This window comes from Mesoplodon mirus (assembly GCF_964341445.2).
Source record: "Mesoplodon mirus genome assembly, chromosome: 13".
NCBI lineage: Eukaryota > Metazoa > Chordata > Mammalia > Artiodactyla > Ziphiidae > Mesoplodon > Mesoplodon mirus.
In genome coordinates this window covers 31,036,550-31,063,110 of record NC_138989.1, presented here as the reverse complement: position 1 = coordinate 31,063,110, position 26,561 = coordinate 31,036,550, and the positions used below count along the sequence as shown (strand labels likewise).

General features: G+C 46.3%; 1 protein-coding gene across 1 annotated transcript; it reads left to right on the top strand.

The window, feature by feature from the left end:
• Positions 1-23,850, top strand: RAB12 (RAB12, member RAS oncogene family). Its single transcript, XM_082641536.1, has 6 exons — positions 1-493; positions 13,323-13,383; positions 19,040-19,178; positions 20,923-21,012; positions 21,618-21,722; positions 22,660-23,850. Exons 1-6 carry the CDS (start codon positions 10-12, stop codon positions 22,771-22,773), a joined length of 993 nt encoding a protein of 330 aa, XP_082497662.1. The 5' UTR covers positions 1-9; the 3' UTR covers positions 22,774-23,850.
• Positions 23,851-26,561: the final 2,711 nt, after the last annotated feature.

Genomic DNA, 26,561 nt, shown 5'->3' with positions numbered 1-26,561 from the left:
TCGCCCGGGATGCTGCTGCCGCTGCTGCGGAGTAGCTGCTTTCCTTCCTCTTCTCCCGGCGGCGGCGGCGGCAGCGGCGGAGCGGACACGGGCGCGGGGGGCCGGCCGGCGGCGCAACTGCAGCGCGGAGCCCGCGGGCCGCCGGGGCCGCTCGAGCGCGCGCTCGCCCAGCCCGGGGCCGACCCGAGGCGCGCGGCGGAGGCCGAGGGAGCGTGGGGGCCCGGGGCGCGCGGCGGGCGGCGGGCCGCGCGGGGGCCGCATGCGTGCATGGATCCGGGCGCCGCGCTGCAGAGGCGGCCCGCGGGCGGCGGCGGCCTGGGCGCGGGCTCCCCGGCGCTGTCGGGCGGCCAGTCCCGGCGGAGGAAGCAGCCCCCCAGGCCTGCCGACTTCAAGCTGCAGGTCATCATCATCGGCTCCCGCGGCGTGGGCAAGACCAGCCTGATGGAGCGCTTTACCGACGACACCTTCTGCGAGGCCTGCAAGTCCACCGTGGGTAAGGCTGGCCGGACGGGCCATGTATTCGGGGTCGGCCCCGGGCAGCCCCTTCCTCCTCTGCCCCGCGCCGGGCGGAGACCCCCGTCCCCACGCAGAGTCGTCCTGCGCCCCCGCCCTGCGCCGTCACGAGACCGGGTGATGCGCGGGGCCCGTCCAGCCCGGAGCATCTCTCCCCGGAAACCCCCCGCCCACTCGTTACCAGGAAAAAGGTAGTGACAGGTGGGGGGCAGGTGGGCAGCGTGGTGGACTCGAGCTTTGCCCTGGCTAGATGGCCAGAGTGCGTCATGTCCGGTGAATTTTGATGCCCTAACTTTGCCGTCCTAGGAGTAGGGGTATTTCCACTGTCAACCCGGCTGATTTTCTAATTTTGAACTCACTTTTATGTTGCGCTGAAATAATGACGTTTTAAATTCCTTGTGGAGGATCTCCGGGGAATATTCAAACTAACGCTACACTAAGTTTCTTCTTTTAACTGTAACTGCGGGGCAGAAGAACTTAAGCTGTATTTGTCCGTGACCTCAAATAACCCCCCAGGGACTCCGAAAGTGGGGAGGAGGCCTCCGGCACCGCCGGCTGCGTGAAGTATAGCGAAGTATAACTACAGAACCAGCCGGGTCGGGAAGTATCGTGTCCTCAGGATGTAAAATTGAAACTGCAGGGAAGTTTTCTGATGAAGTCACATGTACAGGCCTTGGCGTTGAGGTCTGTCAGGTCGCAGTCGGTAACAGCTGCTTCTATGGAAAACCCCTTAAAAGCTGTCAAAGGTAGGGGACCCCCGCAGATGAGATAGTTCTTCGAAAGGAAGGTCAGTCACCTTCAGTAATAGGGAGGGATTCCCCTAGGGGAGGTCCAAGAAACAGTGAATAAGTGGTATGTAAATATGAAATTCAGAATTCAAAGTATCATTCCACACACTTGTACAAATATTTAGTATTGTAACCAGTGGTAGTTCCAAGGTGATACAATTTGGGGATGAACTGGCTTTAAGTTGTCATGTAACAAAACACTACTACATTTAAAATGTCTTATTGGAAGACTAACCTCCCAGTTTTTGTGTTGTCTTTTTGTTTTGTTTGTGAGAATGTGTTTCCCTTCATGCTTTTTTTTATAATAGATTATTTTGGACATATTTGTGCTTTCTGTACCCTGTGTGTTTTTAAGATCTTGGCCTTGGAGTCATGATATTAAAGTTGAGTAGCGTACCTTAGAGCTGGTTCAAACATCCAATCTTGGACCATATAAAGTACAGGGAGTTATTAAACCATCCAGCGAGGGTTTATACTGTTATTTTAGTACCTGGCATAAGTAAAATAGAACTAAAAGCAATTCAGAATTATCCATCTTTTATGGCTCCACGCTTAAAAATATGTAAAAACGAAGAGTAACATAGCTGTACTAGGTGAAAAGAAACTAGCACAGGAATAATGGGTGGATAACAGGGCTTGGGTGGCTGGAGGGCGAGATGGGGGATGAGCACAGGTGTGCTTAGAACTGGGCAGAGGAGAGGTGAGGAGGGGGGTTTTCTAAGCCGGGGCCACAGTGGAGCAACACCCGCACAATCTGGGAAGGAATCATTAGGGGACATCGGGAATGAATGCCTCAGGACCTTGGCTGCCAGGCCATGGAGTGTGCATCTTCTCCTGTAGCAGCAGGAGCCATAAAGGCCTCTGGGTACAGCCCTGGCAGGGTTGCATCAGGTATTTCGGAATCGGGAAGAAACCGGGAGGTGAGGGGACCAGGCAGTCGGTTTCTCTGTCCCCTTAACAAACAAACCTAAATGCACACGCCTCCCCACACCACTGCTGTTGTGGGGTTCCCTGTGAACTTGGACTTTGTCTTGCTCATGTTTGTTTCCTCCATACGTAGCCTGTAGTACTTGGCTTGATAAGTGTTTATTAGTTGTGGGAAGTTCAGAGAAAGGTGCTAACTTCTGGTCTGACCCAGAGTGTGAGAACACTTTAAGAAAGTTAACTAACCCCCCTTCCATCTCTGCCTGTGAGCTGCTTTTCCCTTCCACTTATCAGATCACTTATTGAGCACCTACTCTGTGCTGGTGCTGTGCTACGCACGGGGGCTTGAGTGACGAGGACAAAGTCTCTGTCCAGATGTGGCTCAGAGCCGTGGGGCCCGGGATGCCCCGGGGTGATGAGGGCAGTGTAGAGATGTGTACAGGCTGGGGAGCGTGGAGGAAGCCCCCCAGTCGGGGTGGGATGAGAGCTGGAGGGGGAGGCTTCCTCTGCACTGGAACGCTGTGAGATAAAGTTCACTCCCCGCGTTCCTTTAGAAAAGAGCATTTAAATGTGGCGTTGGGTGTGCTGTACAGTTGGGGTTGCCTCACCTGAATGCCTCCCGCAGGTGGCTTGTAGGGTCCTTCTGAGGCCAGTTGTTGAGTTTCGTGTCCACGGAGCACGGTCAGCTCTGCAGGTTCTGCTCCGCGGGGCCCCTTGCCCTCACCCTGTACGGCTGGCAGAGTCTGGAAAAGACCATGCGCCCCGCAGCCGGCACAGGTGCTGACCCAGGAGGGTCGCTCCAGTAATGGCTCAGCCAACCTCAGGCGGGAAGCACGCATCTCCAGTGAGTCAGACTCACTGGACTTTCTGTAAAAGATCGTAGCAGAAATCCTGAGGGATTTGAGATAATGAACCTATTTTGTAAAGTTACAAATGAACAAAATGATTTTTTTGTTGTTGTATTATTAATCAAGTCAGAAGTTGATTTGGTTTACCAGACACACAGAACTCACCACGGTATGAAACTGAAAAAACTGTTTTTAATAATTGACGTATTGGGACTTCCCTGATGGCACAATGGTTAAGAATCCGCCTGCCAAGGCAGGGGACGTGGGTTCGAGCCCTGGTCCGGGAATATCCCACATGCCGCAGAGCAGCTAAGCCCGTGTGTCACAACTACTGAGCCTGCACTCTAGAGCCCGCAAGCCACAACTACTGAGCCCACGTGCCACAACTACTGAGCCCATGTGCCACAACTGCTGAAGCCAGCGGCGCCCTAGAGCCCGTGCTTCGCAACGAGAGAAGCCACCGCAATGAGAAGCCCGCGCACCACAACAAAGAGTAGCCCCCACTCACCACAACTAGAGAAAGCCTGTGTATGCACAGCAACGAAGACCCAACGCAGCCAAAAATAAATAAATAAATAATTGGCCTATTTAATGGAAATTGTCTAGGTGGAGTATTACTTTCAAATGGGATTTTGTGTTCGTGGAATTGAGTTACTTAGTCTGATATGACTGGCATGGTTTGACAGGGGCTTTAAAAGCCTCAGGAACAGCTTTTTGAAGTTTGAAAAATGGAAAAAAAACTAGTTGGCTGTAGAAATTCACAAGTCTCTAAAAAAAAGCATAAAATTATGTATCTGTCAACCTTTGTTTTTTAACTATTGGAAGCTAACTGTTAAGTTTGTTTGGACCGAAATATTTTTACCAGGCAGCACCCTGCCTCCACCCACCCAGCAGCATTAAATTTCTAGAAAAACATTCTAGAAAACCTGGGCTCTTGATATAAGCTTTGCCATGAACTAGTTTGTGACTTTGGATAAGTAATTTATTGTCTTTGCATGTAAAAGTTTACGGTCTATTAGTGGTAGCTACATTTCTTGAGCATGTACTGTGTACCAGCAAGAATATACTCTTTCTAAACCTCACAACAATCCTGAAAGTTTCCCCATTTTGCAGATGAGGAAGCAAAGTCCCAGAGGGTAGACAGCTCATCCACAGTGGCCCAGCGGTCAGCAAGTGGTCAGGGCCAGGGCTGCAAGTGTGCTCCTTCTATCTGTCTGTTCCTTAGCTTACTTTGAGATTTAAATTCACTTTATTCTGAAAATTCGGATGGTTCAGAATCAGACACCATGAAACCCTTTCCTACTTGCCTAATTTGATCCCCCTGAGAGCCCTGTGAAGGTAGTGATGTCATCGATCTATGGTATCATTGACATTGACTTTCTTTAACTATGCCCCTATCATTTGTCACTTTCCTCTGGATATTAACATACTGCTCTGAAAATTGCATTTCTTACCTAAATATTCAATTATCCAAATATCTTAAGTCTTTTACATATTTATTAAAATATATTTAAATAGAGGAAAAGGAGGAGTAAGACAGTTTGGACCAGAATTCTCATCTCCTGGGCAGTAAAGTTTGTTTCAAAGTGCCGGAGGCCAACATAGGATTGCCATTTCTTTTACTTTGCCATGTAAGGACATTTTTTAACAATCCACTACCACCGACTTAAAAAAAAAAAAAAAAGACTTAATATGAGGTAGACCAAAAAAATTAGGAAAGACAGAATATCAGAATTTAAAAGTCCTTTTGAATTCAGTTTGAGAACCTCACAACTCTGTCTTCATTTTTCTCATTTTGCATCCATGCATTAAACTTCACAGCCTGAGCTTCCCTGGTGGCGCAGTGGTTGAGAGTCCGCCTGCCGATGCAGGGGACACGGGTTCATGCCCCGGTCTGGGAAGTTCCCACATGCCGTGGAGCCGCTGGGCCGGTGAGCCACGGCCGCTGAGCCTGCGCGTCCGGAGCCTGTGCTCCACAACGGGAGGGACCGCAGCAGTGAGAGGCCCGCGTACCGCAAAAAAAAAACCAAACCAAACCAAACCAAAACTTCACAGCCTGGCCCCTGAGAGTAAGTGGTATTAGAGGGTTGATAGCACTTGCTGGAAGTGCCGTTCCCACTCAGTCACGTGCCGTGGTCTCTGTTCTCAGAGCGCACCTCTTCGGGTCCCATGTGCAGTCGGGAAGCCTGTTCCCAGGGCGGGGAAACCTCGTGGTGCAGGTGACTGGTTCGTCAGGGCCAGCAGTAGAGAGAGAGGTCCAAGGAACAGGTGGACATAAATCCTGTGCAGGACTGGCTGTCTGTGGATTGGCCTTGAATGTTATGGGATGAGATGGATGAGATGCAGGCCATCAGGTTCTGGTCCACTTTGCCTACAGGCAGTGGAGCTGCTGTCAAGGGAAATCGACTGCTTGTACTTTATTCTGGAAATTTAGGTCACAGATTTTTTGTTCAGAAACCCAGAGTGATCGTTTCATACTGGATTAAAATTATAAGCTGTGTGTTTTATGTTGCTTTTCTGTGATTGTGTGCAGTCTTTACAGCCATGGCTGAGCTGCCCAAGTGTTTCACTCACGAGGGAGTTAGGGAGAGTCGTCCGAATTCCCACTCGGAAGCCCAGACTCTGAAGCTCTCAGTGTCAGCCCCTCCCCTGCCAGGATGATGTAACAAGATGACTCAGGGAGAAGGGAGTGGAAGAGGAATGGTCAGTTTCTATGCCAGCATATGCTGTGCAGTGTGTGATTTGGCTTTTTTAATGCACTCAGGGCACACTGATAGGCTTGTGCAGAGCGCGTTTGTGGAAATAAAGTAGCTATCTTTCAAAATAAGTGTGGTAAAGTTGGCGATCCCGGTTGTTGAGGTTGAATAAAAGTCTATTTAAAGACCTGGCTTGTGTGCATTCAGCCTTTCTTTCAGTGTCGTGCACTCACACTGCAGAAGAAAGTTCTGCTTATGCTCGATGGTAGGGATCCAGATTCTTCAGGATTGCCTGTCCTGCAGCTGTGGGCTCTGAGGAACCACTGGCCGAGGGTCTGTGGACTAGCTTTAGAAAGGCAGCTTGGGTTCCTTCGAGAGCTGATAGAGCCAAATTATTCTCCAGCCTTGCATGCCAGAAACATCGTTCTTAGGAAGCATTTGCTTGCATTTGTAAAGAAAGCAGAGTTTTGTACACTAGTCAGCAGATCTTTCATGAGAGGCTGCTGGTACTTCTGTAAGACTCCATTCTGCAGGCCATTTCATGGTGCAGGAAGCACACCTGCTCACCTGGCTTGTCCTTTTCAGAAGGAGAAGTGAGTCCTGAAGATGGCCGTGAAAAAAACATTAGGAAGGATGTAAAAAGCTACACTTTAACAGAGGAGGAAGGGGATTCTTCTGTCCTTTAATTGCACAGCTTTGATATTCAGAAAGGATTTGGAAAGCCAGAACTATAAGCCTAAAATAGTGCCCTTAATTGGATGGGTTTTTTTTTTTTTTTTTAAACCCTTGAACTTTAAAACCAGAAAATACACCACAGGCTTAACAGAACATCGTATGCCGCAGGAAACCTTTTCCCCCAAAATCTGACAGCCTCCTCTGTTTGGTGTCTAGTGCTGACATAAGGCCTTCTTAGTTTACAAAACCAAACCGCAACTTGCACACCCACCTCCGGCAAGCTGGTGATGGGAGTTGCCCGTGAACGCAAGTCTCCTAGTTGTTCCAGTGTAATGTAATGCAGAAGCTAGGCCTGCTACACAGTCACGCACCCGCAACCAAACTTTCACTTTTGATTTTTCATTTAAGACACTGGACTGTCTCCTTGGCCACTCCTGTCATTCTTGAAGCTTCTGGCAGGGGCACGGGGTGGGGGTGAGAGGGAGGAAGGGTGTGGGCTTGGGGGGTGGGCAGACAGTCCTGGATTTAAGTCCCAGCTCTACTCACAAGCTGTCACTGTCTTTAGGCAGTACCTTAACTTCAGTTTCCTCCTTCATGAAAAGAAAAAACAGACAGAACTCACACTCTGTTCCTGTCTGGTGCTACAGGAACGAAATAGCTTACGTACCTGGACCAGAAAAGACAACTATAGATGTTCCCTTATCCTCCTAAATTATACTACAGATGCAAAAACTCTGCAACACTCCAAAATATAATTGTTATCTTTTAAGGGTGCATACTGAAATACATACAGGTGAGCATGAGGTGTCAGAATGTAAGCACAGGACCTGGGTAAAGTAGAAAGGCCCTTTGAATTTCCCTGCATATTTTATCGGCCCATCTGATAGTGGTAAACTTAGTATTTAGCAAGTGAAGAAAATGTTACTGATCTGCCATTTGATCATCTGGGGGGTTTTCTTTTCCAGATCTTCCTCCCTCATCGACATTCTCTTCCTCTGGTGACCAGGAGGTTGAAATGACTCCATGCTTTTCAGCCAGGGTCTGTGTGTAGCCAGAGAGGGTAGAGCCAGGCCTGCTGGTGTGGGAGCAGTCTGAGCCGGCCAGTCCCTCATTCTTGCTTTTATATATTTCCCTAGCAGCGCAGAATTCCTTTTTTGACGTTAAAAACATGTTTACAGCTCCCTCCCAGTAGTTGCCTCCATTCTTGCCTTCAGGTGAGGATGTGCAGAGAGCTGGGAGGCGCCAGACTGCCTGGGTTCAAATCTGTGCTCTCACACTTATCCGCCTGTTGACCTTGGGCAAGGTACCAGCTGCCCGAGCTTCGGTGTTTCATCTGTAGAATGGGGACAATGACAGTATCTGCCTATAAAAGCATCAAGAAGATCCCTGCAATGAGTTACTGTACGCAGCAAACCCAGGAGACATTGTTCTTTGTCTGCAAGGGGAGCACATCCTTGCCCATGAAACTTTCATGACAGCGAACACCCACCTCCTCTGGAGTGCGTGACCTCAGCCTCCCCTCTCCTTGCCGGATGAAGTTCATGTGTGTCCGTGTCTGTCCCAGCCGAGTGCAGGGCCATCTCCTGCGTGTGTCTGGGTCAGGGATGGTGGGTGGTATTTGCTGAGGTGCAGGCTATCCAGTCTGAACTGAGAGGGGCAGGTCTTGTTAGACTCGGGGTGGACATTTAATATCCTCAGACCTGAGAGCATTTTTAATGACACGCAGTCATTTAAACTATTTTAATAGTACCTGCTTCTGAGATGATCAAAGTATTTTACAGTTACAGGAACTTAGTTTCCGTTTCGTTGAATTCTCATAACTCGGCTTAGGTAGGAAAAGCCCCCCCATAATATTAAACAATAGGGTTTCAGAGGTTCGGGGGCCTCCTGGGGTCAGTACTACGGGAAGGTGGTCTGCCTTGCCTGCTCTTTATCGGGTGTTCTCCCCGAAAGGCGGTGGTCAGGCAGAAGGCTGGCCTCATGTTCAAGAGAGGGTTTCCTAATGTTAAATTTGCCTCTATCTGTGTGACCTTGACACATTTCCTAGTTTATTTTCTCACTGTCAACTCAGTGGAAATGCTGGGAATCCTCTCCATCAGTAGTCCAGGATTGGGTGACACTGTCAAGGATAGATGTCCTTGGAAGAAAAGCCAGTGTGTGCACCTAAGATAGTTGTTATAAATTGGCAGTAACGTCGTAACCACTGCTTGAATTGAGACTTCAGAGTCTGTGAAATCCGTCAACCTCCTGAACATGTTAAGTAAACTAGAATCATAGTCTGGTGCCAACTGCAGGTCCTTGTTGTTGGGGGCCGGGTGTGGGAGAGGAGGAGGAACACTCAGCTGTCATCGCAGGCATGGGCCACCGTGTTATTTTTGCTTTTATTTTGCTTTTTGCTGGAAGGGAATGTGAAGAAAGAAGCTTCTGTTTATTTTTGCTGTTTTCATTTTTGTAACTTTTTATGCCCCAGCAAAACGTAACACGGTAATTTTTTGTGTGAATGTTTTGCCTTCAAGGGAACTTAGAAATCTTATCAGCACCAAGTACAACAATTCTTTATGCTCTTGCTGAGATTTATGAAAGATAAATACAAAGATGACAGTGCAAGGTTAAACTTTGTTCTTTAACAGCCCTTTAACAGTTCTTTAACAGTGACTCTGGACCATTTGCAGATTTCGCACTTTTCCTTGTTTCCACGCATCTGAATTTTATGTTAACAACCTTTGGTTGTGGGCAGTGTTATAATTTTGAATCTAGGCTCTGCCCCTCAACTGGCAGAAGTGATAATGACTTTCAAGCAAATGACCTTGGCCTCTCTAAGATGAGTATAGTAGTGCCTGGCTTGCTGGGCTCTGAAGGAGCCCACATGCTGCATGTCAGGCACAAGGTGTCTGACAGATGCCCATTCTCATTGTTATTAAAGGAAATTAAGATCAAGTGGACTTGAATAGAATACATAGCTACACCCATTGACAGAGGGATTACAGCCCTGTGACCTGTGTCCTTTCTGATCAAAATATTTTTAGGAAGGGCTTCCCTGGTGGTGCAGTGGTTGAGAGTCCGCCTGCCGATGCAGGGGACGCAGGTTTGTGCCCCGGTCCGGGAGGATCCCACATGCCGCGGAGCGGCTGGGCCCGTGGGCCGTGGCCGCTGGGCCTGCGCGTCCGGAGCCTGTGCTCCGCGGCGGGAGAGGCCGCAGCGGTGAGAGGCCTGCGTACCGCAAAAAAAAAAAAATATATATATATATATATATATATATAAATATATATATATATTTTTTTTAGGAAGACTTCATACATTGGTTAAGCTCAAAGAAGGGTAGGCCCCTGTCACATGGCAGGACGTTCACTTAGCGGACCATTTCCTGTCTATGTGACTGAGTAAACTGATACCGTAATAATCCCCTGGGAGGGGCGCGTGTAGGGAGAGGATCTGGCCGTATTAAGACTGACCATCCTCTAAGGTTTTACCATCAGTGACAGGACTTGTAGGAGAAATGAAATGCTCCATTTCCAGGGTGACGTGTGTGAGCTAGGCACCCTGAATTCCACCACTCCGCACCAGGCACACTCAGGACAGAACATCCACCCTTCCTTCCTACGGTTTAAGTGTGTGTGTGTGTGTGTGTGTGTGTGTTTTATCATCAGTCCTCAATTTCCTCATATTTCCAAGAAGAGTCAGCATTTCTCCTTACCCACCCAGCATTTGATGGAGAAGGGGGGCAGGTTTCCATTCACCAGGTTTACTGGGTCGCTGTGGTGGGCCAGGCAGTGTTCTAGGCTCCAGGGAGCCAAAGGTGACTGTGCTCAGAAGGCATCTGTTCCTGTCACATGGGGGAGACCAACGGAGCCATGGGTCAGGGCTGGAGGGGGCAGAACTGGTAACATGGATGAGGAATGCGGGTAAGGCATGGAGCCGTCGGGGAGCTCAGATGGGAAGCACCTAGGACCGAAAAGGTTCCTGGGCAGGAAGGGAGGGTCTCCAAGAGAGAAGGGCAGAGGAAGGCACTTTGCCAAGTGCCTGGGCTGTTGATTTAGGTCTGGATGACTCAGCTCTTTACGGGCAGGACTGTCTCCACCACCTGGTGGAGTGGTAGGCTGGCTGCTTCCCCTGTTGCTTAAGACGCTATGGGAGGGGATTTCACTGGCGGCCCAGTGGTTACGACTCCTCACTTCCAACACAGGGGGCAGGGGCTCGATCCCTGGTCGGAACGGACATGCCAGGCGGTGCAGCCAAAAAAAAAATTTGACACTATAGGAAACTTGGTTTTCAACAAAAGTTGCCACTTTTTTTGTCCCTTATTTGTTTATAAACATTGGTCCTGGGCGGCCCTGCTCAGTCAGGAGTCTCTGTGCTGACTTTTCCCAAAACTAATCCCCTATTTGAGGCTATTGGTGACTTGTTACCTTTTGTTAAGGATAATTTATAATTTCTGTGACATGTAAATGTTAAAAATAGACAGCACTAAGAGATATTTTTGACTTGATGTAAAAAGGCTTTTAAAAAATGTGTAGTTGTATACTTTAAGGATTTGTTTCTAAGCTATAAATTGGAGTAAGTTTCCAACCATTACCAGGTACTTAGTGGCTATTAGTTATGGTAAAGGAAATTTCATTTAAGAGAAAGGACTATTTTAATTATCTGTTTCCTTTTGTGGAATTTTAGATTTAGCCGCTGGATATTTTTCTGTTGTTAGTGATGTCATTAATCTACTCACTAAAACTAGGTAATTTTGTCTAAACAGATTCTTAATCCTATTCGCTGTTCGTTCATCTTTGCTATGTTCTCCTGTTGAAATTAGTAGTGTATTTATAATCACATGGTGAACATTACCACTTATTCCTGATTTTGATTATTAATGCCCTTTCCTTTTATTTTTACTCATTAAACTTTGTGGTTACAAAATAACCACAGTGCAGGACTGCTAAAGTTGGAAAGTTGTTCAAGTTGGTTGAAAAAAAGGTCTGACATGTTCAGGCTCAGAACGGTTCTTAGCAGAGAAAACAGCCTAATCAAAACAAAAATTGTTTGTGCTGGCGGTTTCAAGGGATTCTTGTAGTTGACGTGAAGCAGAGCTCACAAAAGAAGTATCATCTGCCAGTTCTTTTCAATAAAATGTAGCTGGCACTGCAACAAGTCTTAACAAGTTGCAGCTCCCTTAAGTAAAATTAAAAAAAAAAAAAAAGAACTAGAAACAAAAGTAAAACAGAATAGGGGCTTCCCTGGTGGCGCAGCGGTTGAGAGTCCGCCTGACGATGCCGGGGACACGGGTTTGTGCCCCGGTCCGGGAGGATCCCACATGCCGCGGAGCGGCTGGGCCCGTGAGCCATGGCCGCTGAGCCTGCACGTCCGGAGACTGTGCTCCGCAACGGGAGAGGCCACAGCAGTGAGAGGCCCGCGTACCGCAAAAAAAAATAATAATAAAATAAAATAAAACAGAATAGTAGTCATGGCAGAATATGAATTTGATTTGTAAATTGCCATCACAGAGTAACATGGTGAGGCCCTAATTTTATGCTAATATCAGGAAGAAAGGGTTTTGTCTGAGCTGTGCCTTTTTAAAATCAGAACGTAGCATATAGGTCCAGGCTGGTTTCCAGGCTTGTAGAATATCACGTTAGGCTCTGCTCTTACCTTGTGGTTGAGTCATGAGGGATTCTGCTTGGTCTCTATTTGAGGATGTTGGTCGTGTACAGACATGCTTCCTGTTTCAAGGCTGTCTGAGAGTCAGTTGACTCGGAAAAGCAAAGCTTTTCCAGAACTGCAAGTGAAATTGGCTTAACCACCCGTATGCTGTGACCTTTGAAATCAGGGCAGGTGCAGGAGATTAAGAACCAAGATGCAGTAGCCTATTCTCCAGCTGTGACATTTTATATTCCTGCCACTTTTCTTTGTTGTACAGACCCTGGTCCCACCCAGAGTTGTAAACATGTCTTTTGGTTGCACTGGTGCCTGCAGTGTGTTACTAATTATAAAAGTCAGCCACATGCCTTGGGCTTCACCTCAAGAACGTCATCTGACTTTGAAGAGCTGCATCATTGCCCCACCCCGGTAGAGACCCGGCAGTGTCGGGACCCTGGATCCATGAAGCAGTCACGATATAGTTCCTGTAGAGATTATGTTTCCAGTTCCCAAATTTAGCTGGCATCCCTTTGGTTTATTTTTTCTTAGCTGTGAAAATTGTGTAAAAAATATTGTTTTGAAATCTTGAAGTTTTCTATAAGTGAGAAGTATATAAGGTAACATCCACAGATGAAAATTTGGTTTAAAAAATTATCTGAAGCTTTAAGGGCTGAATTGGAAATGGGTGATGATTCATGATGGTTTACTTGTTACCATTAAAGTAAATAAAAATTGAAATTAAGTTGTATGAGTAAATTTTAAAAAAATAATTCCTCTTCCACGCTATTGATAATATAATAAAGTCACTTCTGTGAATGCTAAGAAATTTAATACAATAATTTCTAAATTCAGACTAAGGCTGTTTGAAATCAAGATTGAGTTTCCAGTGTAACATGTAAGAATTTTCCCCGAGATAGCATGCTTATAAAGCCATTCATTTGTTCATATAATGATTAGTTGTAATTTTTAAATGGTTTTTATGCCACATCTCTAGTAGTCATAAACTCTATTATGAATAGCAAATGCTGCATCTCAAGTTCAGGGTAAAACCGAACATACCTTGGCTCTTCAGTTGTGCCGGGAAGCACAGAGTGATGGTCGTCACGCATACTGGCAAACTTCTGCTTTCTCCTTTTAGGATTTAGTGTGATCAGTTTTTTTGGTTTTTCTGATAATGGCATAAAAATGTACAAGTAGTATTATTTTTCTGACGAATTGCATTGTTTTTGCTTCATCTACGTCTGTTTTATTTACAGGTGTTGACTTTAAAATCAAAACCGTAGAGCTAAGAGGAAAGAAAATTAGGTTACAGATCTGGTAAGTGGGCATCTACACCCAGTCCTGCCACGTGTGTTTACCAGTCCACGTGCTTGTCTAATACAATTAACCTTTCAAGCTGGTCTGTCGCTCCTACGTCTCCGCTCCTTCGCTCACATTCAAGTGGAATGAACGGACCTTCCTTCGGGGGGAGAGTTCACTTGTCAAGGGAGAGTTCAGGAAAGAGTCCACTTGTCTCAGATCCCATTTGCACACGGGAGTTGTGGGGAGAAAAATGTGACTTTTATGGCAACTAGTTTGGAGCCTTTAGTCTCTAGTTTCACATCATTTGACAAAACCGTCATCACTAAAACGATGGCTCCGCTGCTCGTCTGCATGTTTTTAACATTGCTTTGCGAGCATTCAGAGAAAGGCCAGTGTGTTCCTCCCCGGAGTTGCGCTGTCTCCTGGCAAGTCCCCCACAGGCTGTGTCCCTGGTGGCACCGCGTGGTGGCCACCGCGGGACACGCGTGCCCTTCCAGCTCCATTGCCAGAGCCATGTGCCCTGAAGCCCTCCGTGCCCCATGGAGGGGAGCCCAGAGTCCCCTCCCTGCACGTCAGGAGCGTGTGAGAGAGTAAACCAGCCGTGTGCAGGCCGCTCAGCGCTCGGCTGCCTGCGGGGACCCTCAGAACCCCTCTGGAGGAGGGCCCGGGGGCGGCGGCAGTGGGAGCGGCCCCGCCGGGGGTGTCCCGAGTCGCCCTTGCTGTTAACACGGTCGCGCGGCAGCATCTCAGCCACTAACTCCTCCCGCAGGTAGACCTCAGCTCTGAGTGTTTGTCCGCCGTGTGTGTGTTGCTTTCATCCACGTTCATTGCTGCCGCGTCGGTGGCTCCATCATCACCTAACGCTTGCGTGTTAGTGCCATGCCTCATCCTCACCTGTGTCCCTGTCCGGGGCACCACTGCCCCCGAACCAGCAGAGGAGCTCGCCAGCCGTCAGGTAATGTCTGCATTGGTGACTGCTGACTGTTTAACCCACTTGAAGGATTGGGGTGGGGGAGTGTTGCTTTTCTGTTTTGTGTTTTTGTTTTTCGTATTTTTGTTTGGGGCTTGACTATGAGACATTTATGGTCTTGCCTAAATACTTAGTAACAGAAAATGGGTATTTCTTACTCTGTTAGCCCATGATTGGGAAGGCAGCAGGCTGTGTGTGTGCATTGCTGCCCAGGTTTTGAATTCTGGAGATAGCAGCAGAGTACCTTTCACATGAGCCACTGTTTCTAACCGTACACTCTTTATTTATTTATTATTCACCAGTGAATAATGTACCTACTGACGCCAGCTACCTGCTAGTCCCTTAGTACTTGAAATAGGATTCTTATCTGAAATAGGATTTTTATCTTCTGGAGTTTATTATTTAAAGGAAGGAAAAACTTTCTTTCCATCACTGTGATCCCGTAGGTAGGAAGGAAGCACTGGAGCCACGGCCCAGCCGGTAAAGGGACGCGGGGCTTGTTTCCTCCCTGGGAGCCGTCCTCAAGCTGTGGCTGTTCTGACCTGCTGCGTCCCGGGTGTGCTGTCATCACTTTACTCTGTCCCGGTGGAGGGCGTAGGGGGAGCGGTGTGGGGGAGAGAGCTCTTCAGAGACCCTGTGCTCTGACCTAGACTCAATCCATGCAAGCTTCGCTGCTGGCCGGTTTTCACGAGGAGGTCGTGTTAGTAGACATGCATTTTCTCCTGATGATTTCTGGATATAGCCAATCTAAGAAAGTATTATTTACTACAGATTCCTAAAGGTTTAAGGTACCAAAAGCTGCAGACGTCATTGTCATATTTTTAGGGCACACTTTATGTCATTGCCACATTTTTAAGTCCCTTGATTATCTGTGGTTAGAAAAAGGACCATTTTCCCATCTCCGCTTGAAGCGTTTCCAAGTGTGTGTGTATAGAACTTGGTGTAAGTATAGCTAAAATAAGATGTCGACCAGAATGTAGTTTCATGAATTTATATCCACATGCTGTCTGGAAATTATTCACAGAGACTTAGGTCTGTTGTGTTGAGATGGACTTGAAGCTGAGAAATTAGCCTCCCACCTTTAGGCAAACACAGAATCAAGATGCTTCATATGAAGGCCTCCTGTTCTGTCCAGTGCTCACTGTCAGGGAATTTGGTCTTCACCAGCGTTCTTACATTGACATCAAGTTTGTTTCCTTTCATTCTCTGCTTGAAGAGGTAGAATGGTTCATACACTGACTTTGGTTCCTATAAATTAAGAATTGTGTCATTTAAACTGATACATTAAATTTTTTAAATGACAGTCTTTGAATTTTCAAAGCATGGTTGTATTACCCAACTGTGGAAACAGGATAGCAGGAAGTTTTCAATTTGCACCAAAAGCAGAGAGAGAAATAATAATGAGATCACAGTCCACCGGTAATAAATGGTGATTTGGCTGACAGTAATAAGCTGTAAATCTGTAAGAATCAGCTCTCGGTCATTACAGTGAAAATTCAGGTCCATTGAGATAAAGATGGGAAATACTAGGATTCTCCATCTTCATAGATAGACCATGAACTGGGCATTGGTACCGTGTTATCCTCTAGCTGTGTGAAACGTGGAGAGTAGTGTGGAATTTTTGTGATACTGGCTCAGCGTAGGTATTTAATATACGCTTAACTTTTGCAACCCAGACATTTTGGAAATGTGGAATAGTCTCTCAAGGGAAGGCGCTTTTCTGCCTCAAGCAGTGAGAACCAGGCACAAAGAGATGGAGTCAAAGGAATGGCCTTAATGTCTCCACTCTGGGGTCTTGTGAGCTGGCCATATTTGGACTTATTTGTGTTACAGGTCGCCTCAGAGTTTGCCTCTCGAGGTCTCCGCCCTTTTTCTGTGTGTCTGACTTAAAGCCGAGAGTCAGCTAACTTCACAGTCCCTTCACAATCAGCTAACTTCTAAGACCCCGAAGCGTGCTACTCATGTAGCGGGTTTTTTGAATCTGTATCAGAAATGCCTGTTACTATCTTGATTCCTTGATTGTTGGGTTTTTATTAGAACTTCTCCTAGGGATCTGCTGTCCCATGTCGTGCCTGTAGGTAACAGTGCTGTATTGTACACTCAAAAAGTCTGCCTTCAGATCTCATGTTAAGTGTTCTTACCACAATACAATCAAAATAATTTTTCAGAAACTTGTATTATTTCTAATTTCTCTGTTCTTGAGCCCCCAATTTCTGTATTGTGATTCAGTGAATATGTACAGAAACGAATGTGAAATTGATTTAAGCTAAAAGTCAGCTTAAAACTACTTAACATAGGGCTTCCCTGGTGGCGCAGTGGTTGAGAATCCACCTGCTGATGCAGGGGACGTGGGTTCGTGCCCCGGTCCGGGAAGATCCCACATGCCGCAGAGCGGCTGGGCCCGTGAGCCACGGCCGCTGAGGCTGCATGTCCGGAGCCTGTGCTCCGCAACGGGAGAGGCCACAACAGTGAGAGGCCTGCGTACCGCAAAAAAAAAAAAAAACTACTTAACATAAAGATTCATGAAAGTCCGTAATTCCCAAAATGCTCAGTGAAGACCTTGTATCTGATTGCTGTTTGAATTTGTGGTGCAGCTATCATGTGCTAACCACAGATTTCAGAGTAGAAAAGTGTGTGTTATTTTTGCTTTTTAAAGAAATGAGTGAGAAATGTTTTATCAAATCCCAACTTGAACAAGCCAGCACTTGTGATAGGAAGAGAAACCACAGTCTGAAGTATTTCACTCTTTTTTGGTTTGAAAGTATTAATTATGCCCCTAAATGTCTAGGATCCTGGACATAAAATTGTTCAGTGATTCCTTATATAAATGAGTGGTATCTAAATCGATTCCTTCTCACCTGATTTGAAGGTGCATTTTTGTGTTTCTAAGTTGGTTTTAGGAATCCTGAAGAATTCAGTCCCCATCATTTTCAGTGTTCCAATTTTGGGGCAGTTCTGGGTCAAAAAATAAAGTTCAGGGGACTTCCCTGGCGGTCCGGTGGTTAAGACCTTGCCTTCCAGTGCAGGGGGTGAGAGTTCAATCCCTGGTGGAGGAGCTAAGACCCCACATGCCTCGCAGCCAAAAAACCAAAACAAAAAACAGAAGCAATATTGTAACCAATTCAATAAAGACTTTAAAAGTGGTCCACATCAGGGGCTTCCCTGGTGGCGCAGTGGTTGAGAGTCCGCCTGCCGATACAGGGGACATGGGTTCGTGCCCTGGTCCAGGAAGATCCCACATGCCGCGGAGCGCCTGGGCCCGTGAGCCATGGCCTCTGAGCCTGCGCGTCCGGAGCCTGTGCTCCGCAACGGGAGAGGCCACAAGAGTGAGAGGCCCGCGTACCGCAAAAAAAAAAAAAAATGGTCCACATCAAAAAAAATCTTAAAAACATAAAATAAATAAAGTGGCATCCACTTTCTGCATTTTACCCATGTAACCTTTTGTTCAACACCTGTGGATCGAGGGCCCGCAGTAGGCCAGGCACCCACTGGACCCTGGTGGACAAAACAGACCAGCCTCAGGTCCTGGGCCTTCCAGCCAAGGGCACAGGGCAGTCTTAGAGCCTCTGGAGCAAAGCAAGTCGCCTTGCTTTACGTTAAAATGAATTTGCCAGCGAGCTTCGTTGTTTGTTTGGGCATAATGACATATCCCTAAGCGGAGCTAATTTGGTGGCAAGTCTAGTCTGATCAAAGCCATAAGTTACAGCACCTTTGCCATATGTGTTTTAGGGACACGGCCCCACAAGTTTCACCCCATCTGATGCGTTGGGAAGAGGTGTCACACCGTCTCCCCATTTCAGAAGCTCACATGCTGTCCTGTGAGAGGCTGTGGGCGCCTTTCAGGGGAGAACCCCGTTTTCTGTGTACCCCACCACCCCTTCGCTTCCTCCACCACGAGCCACCTGTGTCATGTGGCCCTGGGAGTATGCCGTGAGTTAGGGTTCTTCAGGAAAAACTAAATTATAGTTGGTCTTTCAAGACAGTCTGTGGATTGTCTTTAATTATAGATTGTCTACAACTATAGATTGTAATTAAAGATAGTTTTCCTGATCTGAAGGCCTGCTCTGTTGAGCCTCGTTTGTAAATTTGTGATGATTCTCAAGCAGCTTCTTGGCTTCTTAGGTTTAGAAAATGGGTTTCAGCCAGCTTCTGTGCGCTATTAGTGTGTGTATATCTTCATGTGGAAATGGACAGCTTTTCCTGGAGAGGAAATAAAGCTTTAGATTTCAGGGTAGCAGTCAGAGAGTGATGAGCTTGATCTTTTGCAAAGCTATTTGGTACCTCGTCTCCCTTTGCCTTTGACCACTACTCTGGAGGGATTAAGAAGATAACAAGACCAATTCTGTAGTGTTTTTCATTAGTGGGGACTCCATCAGCAAAATCAGATATTCACCGTCAAGTTCAGTTAAAAGAGTTCTAGGCTTAAATCTTCTCAGTTATCATCCATGCATTTTGTCATTGTTGATAACCACCTAGTTTATGGTGTGTTTATACTTACCACCATTTTACACGGCATTTACTTCTTTTCAAAATCTTGGTTTGAAAGAAATTGGGGCTTCCTTATGATTTTGTTCGGATGTACTTAGCTCAGAAAAGCTACCCCCACTAAGAGTGAATATGCACAGATGTGTTAGGGGTTACAATTGGGCTGAGGCTCTCCCTGTTGTTGTTCAGAAACTAATTTTTGCTGCTGTTTCTTAGGGACACAGCAGGTCAGGAGAGATTCAACAGCATTACCTCAGCTTATTACAGAAGTGCCAAGGGGATCATATTAGTATATGATATCACTAAGAAGGAGACATTTGATGATTTGCCAAAATGGATGAAGATGATTGATAAGGTAGGTGTTGCATTTCTCTCTCAGATGTGAACTCTTTGCTTGTAGGTGTTAATCATTACAAAAGGAAGAAGGGAAGCATTTATGGAGCATGTTTTTCCATCCTGAATGTCATTTAATCCAGATGACAGCATTCAAAGTAGGTATATAGCCCTGCATCATAGATGAGGCAGAGAAGAACTAAAATGTCTCCAGGATCCCCTTATAAATAATAGAGCCAGGATTTTTATTCTGGTACCTGGGCTGTGTGACTTCAAAGCCCAGACATGCTCATTGCACACTGTCCGGCTGCATCCGTGGAATCAGATTCAGGACTCCTTGTTTCTGCAGAAAGTTCACTTGGACGCTCGCTTCGTGAGTGTCCACAGAGTGACAGCCTCCCAGGGACAGCCGTCTCCACTGTGCCCGTGGAAGACGCCAAGGGCCTCGGTCACCACGGGACCTCTGCCCTCAAATGAGAGATGGCCTTCACCTCCTCACTATGAACTAAAGAAGAGTTTATCCTTTGGACCACACTTGACTATATAGAGACAACCCAAGTCTGTATGAATAATGTAATCTGTGGGTTCCCCTCTGAGAAATGGGGACCCAAAATACACATGTAGACGACACAGCCGCTGAGGGTGAGATGTGGTGGTCAACAGTGGCCACATCTTGAGAGTTTTTTTCCCCCTTATTCAGTAATTTGATGTTTAGTTCCTTTGTATAACAAGCACACTTGGTATATTATAAATTGGATTTTGTTTACAAATTGTATTAAACCCATCTGTTAGATGATGTTGGAGAATGTTCCTTTGTGTAACAAGCACAGTTGGTATATTATAAATTGGATTTTGTTTACAAATTATATTAAACCCATCTGTTACATGATGTTGGAGCATGTTCCTTTGCAGGTCTTACTAAGCACATTTTCAACATGTGCCTCTTGAAAGTGTGTTAGGGACCAGGGTTGCCAGGGTTACGGAGATGTGGGGACCCGGGGCGGGTCTGGGCTCTGGGATGGCGAGTCTCCGGATGTGATATTCTCCCCTTCTGAAGCCGCAGAGTGTGCTCCTAAGGACCTCAGACAGGGGCGCCCTCTCTGCCAGCTGAAAGCACAGAACCGAGGGATGGAGTTAAAACCGAAGGCAGTGGCCTCCATGTTAGGGGCTGCTGTTTTTTTAAAACTTAGAAATGGAGCTTAACTTTTCCTCATTGTAAAATTAATGATACCTTGTCATTATAGAAAACTTAGAAAAGCACAAAAGTAAATTGTTAAGATCTTTAGTTTTGTCATCCAGGAAAACTAGATTGGGTCCCTGCTCCGTTTAGTTTTACACCCTCCTTATTTAACTAAATACTCTGTCACAGGGGCCTTCCTGTGTCATCTTAATGTTCTTCTGAAGCTTTTGTTTTTGTTTTGTTTTGTTTATGGCTTCATTCTTTTGTGTACTTTATTTCATTCTTCACCTGCTTTGTGGGATTCTTAGGTTTTTTTCAACTAAGTGTAAAACTTTGCCTATATTTTGAGTCATTTCCCTAGGATAGATTCTTAGGAATCATGGGTCAAGGGCTGAGAACATTGTGGTTCGTCAGGCCTGTGACCACGTTGCTGTGAGCCCGGCAGGAACCCTGCCCGGGACAGAGTAGATGCTCAGAGATCGTGAAGCGAGTGGTCGGAAGGGTGAGACGTGTTGCCTTGGTTTATGTTTCCCGTCGTGTGTGATGTGCCTGTCTTTGAAATACGGCTTCTTTTACAATCCCACAGTACGCTTCAGAAGACGCAGAGCTTCTTTTAGTTGGAAATAAGTTGGACTGTGAAACTGACAGAGAAATCAGCAGACAACAAGGTGAAAAGGTGAGGAAAGGGGCAGAGAGGGGGTCTCAGCACCCACGCTCTGTACAGTGAGCACTCCGTGTGCTTTCCCTTTTAATAAATGACTTTATAATTATTTCATAATTTTAAAAAAGTAATCACTCAGTTGCATCCTTCTTATTCATTTGTTTTTGTTAACTTCCTGCTCCTTTAAATTCACTTAGAAATGGAGGGGAGAAAAACACATTAGTGTATCCTGCATTATTTAGTATCTCACCTGACATACAGAGAAATATTCTTTTAAACCATATAATCACTTTCGTGGTTTTTCTCTCACTCTGACCTTCCGTGGAGAAACGGTGATATTCATGTTTTAAATGTCAGATACACTACAGGTTAGAAACTTGGGCACGTAGTTTGACTTGGCGTCACCTTACAGATTTTGTTTTGTAGTTTTCTTATCGTGTAGGAAATTGGCTACACTTGTGAACTTCACATCTGAGGGTAAACAGGACTTTCCAGGCCTTTCGTCCCAGCCCTTCCCTGAAAGCCAAAGCCCCAGAGCTGTCCGTCCCCCGTCACAGGCCCCGTGCTTGTACATTAGGTTGTGTTGCATCCGCGCAGAGAAAAATAATTTGTTTTCTTAGTTTGCACAGCAGATAACTGGGATGCGGTTCTGTGAAGCAAGTGCCAAGGATAACTTCAACGTGGACGAAATATTCCTGAAGCTTGTTGATGACATCCTGAAAAAGGTAAAAAGAGAGAATCATACATCGTGAAAGGCGTTTCATCTGAAACCTGTTCATTGTTTCCTTTGCTATTTTTTGGTTGGGAAACTTTTACGTAGAAAGGGAAGCACGGGGGTCATCGTCAGGCTGAAGACCAAGGGGGCGAGGACCCGGCCGAAGGAGCCAGCTCGCTGCCGTGGCAGCCTTTCCCCACGTACCTAGTGCCACATTCCAGTCCTCGCTCAGCCTCACACGTGGTCTGGGGAGCGGGTGTGACCGCGAGCCGTGTTATTTGACTTTTGCTCCTCCCTCGTTGGAGTTTTCCCACAAAGGACGAAGTTAGATACAGACAGTGGAGGTCTTGCCCCGCCTTGGGGCCCTGCTGTCCGGCGGGGCCTGAGGCCGTCCTGGGGCCTTTTGTGGCGCCAGTTGGCAGGAAGATGGCTTCACTGGACAGCAACACTTAGTTCAGGCGTCTCTGGGCTTGCATCCAAAGATTTCTTAGTGAGATCTTTAAGTGTATTTGTATTACTGTTACACATAATCGACTCGGTTCAGACGTAATTCAGAAGCTTCTAATACAATAGCTGTCGGTACAATTACCAGGAGAAGGTGCTTCTTTCTTTAGTAATGGTATAACCCCGGAGAACACAGAACTGTTTTTTCATTTTTTGGTACGTTAAGTTTCCATTATACTGGACTGTGAAAATAAACGGTTACGAGGTCCATCGGCTCTCTTCTGCCATAGGGTGTGAAATAGGCTGCACACCGTTTGTGTGATGGTTGAAGCTCCCTGAACCTGGTTCTTAGGTTTTGGCTTAATATTTTCATGCCTAATTAAATTCTGATGATTGAAGAGTTTTCTATGCAGAATACTTTGGTCTTCTATAATGGTACGATTTGTAGTCTTTACATATACATTGTTGGGTTAAAATGGACTTGTCTTTTTCTTTATCCTCAGATGCCTCTGGACATGCTGAGGAACGAGCTGTCCAATAGCATCCTCTCCTTACAACCAGAGCCTGAGATCCCACCAGAACTGCCTCCACCCAGACCACACGTCCGATGCTGTTGATTCGCTACTTTGGAGACAAAGTGGGAGCGATTCCTGGAGAGGAGAAAGGTTCCATTCTGCACTACAATCATTTTGACCATTTCCTTTCGCACTTTGTAATCCAAGTCAGAGCTATACACTAACTTGTAAATACGCAGATATGCAATCCTGGGTAAGTTTTGGTTATAAATGACATATTTCCCTCCAAATTGTTATATTTCGTGCATTATCCCGGTGCCTAGTGTATGTACACTGGGAAACGTAGTACTTCTAATATGAAGAACAGGAGAAATGAGAGCTATAATGTTTCTTGAAATAAATAATTGTCCTTGTTAATTATATTATGAGGACAGAGATATTCTGATAAGAAGAAAGAACGTGGTGCTTTGCTTACTGTTTTAAAGAAAAATTGTAAAACTAAAGACTTTTGGTGGGGGGGGGGAAGCGATCTTGAATGCTTTTTCTTTATTTACATTTCTCCCAGCCGTAGCATCTTTGAAGTGTTGGAGTGTTTCCCACAAAGCAAGCCCATTCATAGCCGTCTTGAAGGTTATTTATTCACATTACGTATTACTGGTAGAATATGACTAGTTAGAAGGTAGGACTTGAATTGGTCCCGAGGCCCGAATCTCTCTGGTTTCCTGATGGACATACCCTGTGCTTTTTAAGAACTACAAAGATTCAATAAAGAAATGTTTTTGAAACTATAGAAGATTTAAAAAGAACACTGCTGTCCTAAATAAATCTTGTTTAAAGGAATTTTAAAGAGATACATTTTACTATATCAAAGAACGTACATGTATTTGCCTAAACATTCTATATACCTTTGTAATGATAAAACTTCTCCCCTTGATGGTGAAGCTTATTCCTATTAAGCCTAGACTGTGTTCTTTTCTTTTTCCCCCCCGGTCTGATAATGAATTTGTGAACTCTATCTTTGGTATATCTTTTCTTAAACTGCACTGTTTGTTTAGTCAAGGTAAATAAGTCATTATGTATTTGAATAACTTGGCGTGTCTTGAGTGTTGTGATATGAGAAGCATTGTGGTCTTTCTACACTAATGAAATGCAAATAAAATTTTGTATTTATGAATGACAGTTGAGTTGCCACCCTTATTTGTGCAGTTATAAATTACATATTTGACAATATTCTTCCAAAACTCCACATCTTAATCTTTTGAGTGTCTTAGATAAGAAAAATGCAGCCTCCTCTTCCATGGAAAACATTTTGACAGTTTCTCAAGTTTCAAGTATAGAATTACGATACCACCCAGCAATTCCACTCCTGGGTCTGCATCCAAAAAAATCAAAAGCTGGGGCACAAACAGATGCTGTACACTAATGTTCACAACTTTATTCACAGTAGCCAAAAAGTGGAAGCAACCCAAGTGTCCATCAGCAGGGGATGGATTCTGACGCAGGCTGAAGCATGGATGGATGGACCTTGAGGACGTCATGCTGAGTGGAATGAGCCAGTCACACGAGGGGCCTAGACTAGTCAAATCCATAGACGCAGCCCTGGTGGGTGCCGGGGCTGGGGGGAGAGAGGAATGAGGAGTTACTGTTGGGTGGATACAGAGTCTGAGTGCAGGATGATAGAACTTTCTGGAGGTGGATGGTGGTGACAGTCGCACAACAATGTGCTTGTACTTCATGCCACAGGGCTGCACACTTTAAACGGTGAAATATATGTCTGTTTACAGACAGTGGCCTCAGGAGAAAGAATGTTCTGTTTAATGTCTCTGCCTTCTACCGTCCAACAACCAGTCATGGATTGTGCCGATCATGTACCTGTTGTCTCACCTCCACGACGGCCCTCCTGTGCTCTGCCCTGTGATGCCAGGGCCCCAGCTCTGAAGGACACCCGCCAACACCCCTGCTCTTCCCATTAGACCTGCTGCTGGGAGGAGCTCGGGGGGCTGGGAGGAGAGGGGAAGGGACTTGCCATTTCCCCCGCCTCTTTTCCCCTGCAGAGACAGCTGACCTTCAGCTCCAGCTCCCTGCGGACCCTCAGCTGAGCCTGGCTGCACCCACCAGAGGGGACAGGGCAGTGGCACCGCTACACTGCTCCTTGCAAAGTCTTCCTTTTTCTACCTCCTGGATCCTTGAAGTGCGGTTTCAAGTTGGTAGGTGGTTTTATTTAACGGTTTAATTAAAGTTTTGACTATTAAAACTGAGGGGTGGGACTTCCCTGGTGGTCCAGTGGTTAGGACTCCACGCGTGCGCCGCAGGGGATTGAATCCCTGGTTGGGGAACTAAGATCCCTCATGCCACTGAGTGCAGCCAAAAAAAAAAAAAAACTGAGGGATGAATTATTAGTTGAGGACGCAACGAAACAAGAGATTCGTCTTGCTTGTCTCAAGCTGTAAAACTACCTAGAATTAGTTGGTGGGTATTTTCCCCCCCACAAATGACTTGCGTTACCAGGGAGAGAGAAAGTACTTGTCTTACAGGTTATTTATTGCCTAGAAGTTGTAAGTAGGCCACAGACTGCAGCTAAGGGTGGGTCAGGACATGATATATGGGCTAGTATTTATGCTACGACACCGTGGTGAACAAAGGTGAAGTTTATCGCATGGTTGCTGTTAAGCCAGGCCCTGTGCTTGTAGCTGTAGGGACATGACAGAGAGAGACCATAGACAGACCCTGCCCATAAGGATAAGTTCGTCAGGTGCAACAGACGGACCCCTAACAGGAGTGAGTGCAGGGCAGAGCTTCCATCATGAAAGGACGGGTGTAGAGTCTGGGAAGCGGAGGAGGAGAAGCACGGCTGGTGTGGGGAGAAGGGGTGGAGGGAGGTGGGGGTGCTCCTTCTGGGCCTTCAGGAAGGAGTAGGCTACTGACTGGTGCCTGGAGGGATGGTGTATTCACAGGCTGTTGATTTGAAACCAAAGGGACCCTCTGGAAAAAGCAGACCTCATAGTAAAGCATGCACTGCTATCCCCTTGGCTTATAGCTTCCTGAACACTTGGCCGCTCCTTGGAAATGTTCAGTTAAGCCTGTTCTCGTGGTAGAGACAAGGCAGTGACTGGAAATGCAGTCAAGCCGTTTGCCTGCAAAACCTGGAGCATGTCTCATTCCCATAAATGGACAGTTATTACTGAAAAAGGTTCTGGAGATCTGCCTCTGTGAGCTGATGAGTTTGGCCCATTTGCCAACAGGTCCGCTCTTCCATAGGCTTAAACCATAACCCTTTTGGACAATGTGAGAACAGGATAAACCAGCCCCAATCCGCCCACTATTGACAGACCACTCACCGCACTCGCCCAGTGGGTGGAAGTTCCCAGGTGCCCTCCCAGCAGAGACAGCAGGGCCCCAGGGCAGTGGGGACCTCATCACCCCTGTTGACGGATGCAGGGCTGGGGGTGTAAGGCTGCTGGGCAAGATCAACAGTAGAGTCCCTACACTGTACTGGGTTTCTTTCTTGAAAACATTGCAGACCTTTCCAAAGACAGCCCAGCAAATGCTTGCGATTAAAATGCATTTTATTGTATGGAAGAGTGCGTTTTCTGAAAGACAAGGGGTGCTGCTGGGGCTAAAGCTCTCTGGAAGAGACTAGCCTCAGGGTGTGTCTCAGACCCATCAGGCCTACGGGAGTCATCATCTTTACCTGTAGTGTCAGCTGCTTAAGCCCGTGGTTAGCTCAGGGGCCCCTCAGCCCATGAAAGATGTACCTCAACTTGTTGAAATGCCCTTTAACTCTGGAAACAGCTTTTCAGTCCATAATTCGAACCAAAAGATTTTAGTATAAATAACTTGTTAGTTTGAATCCCCATCGAAGTGTAATCTGGTGTTGCCGAGTACCAATG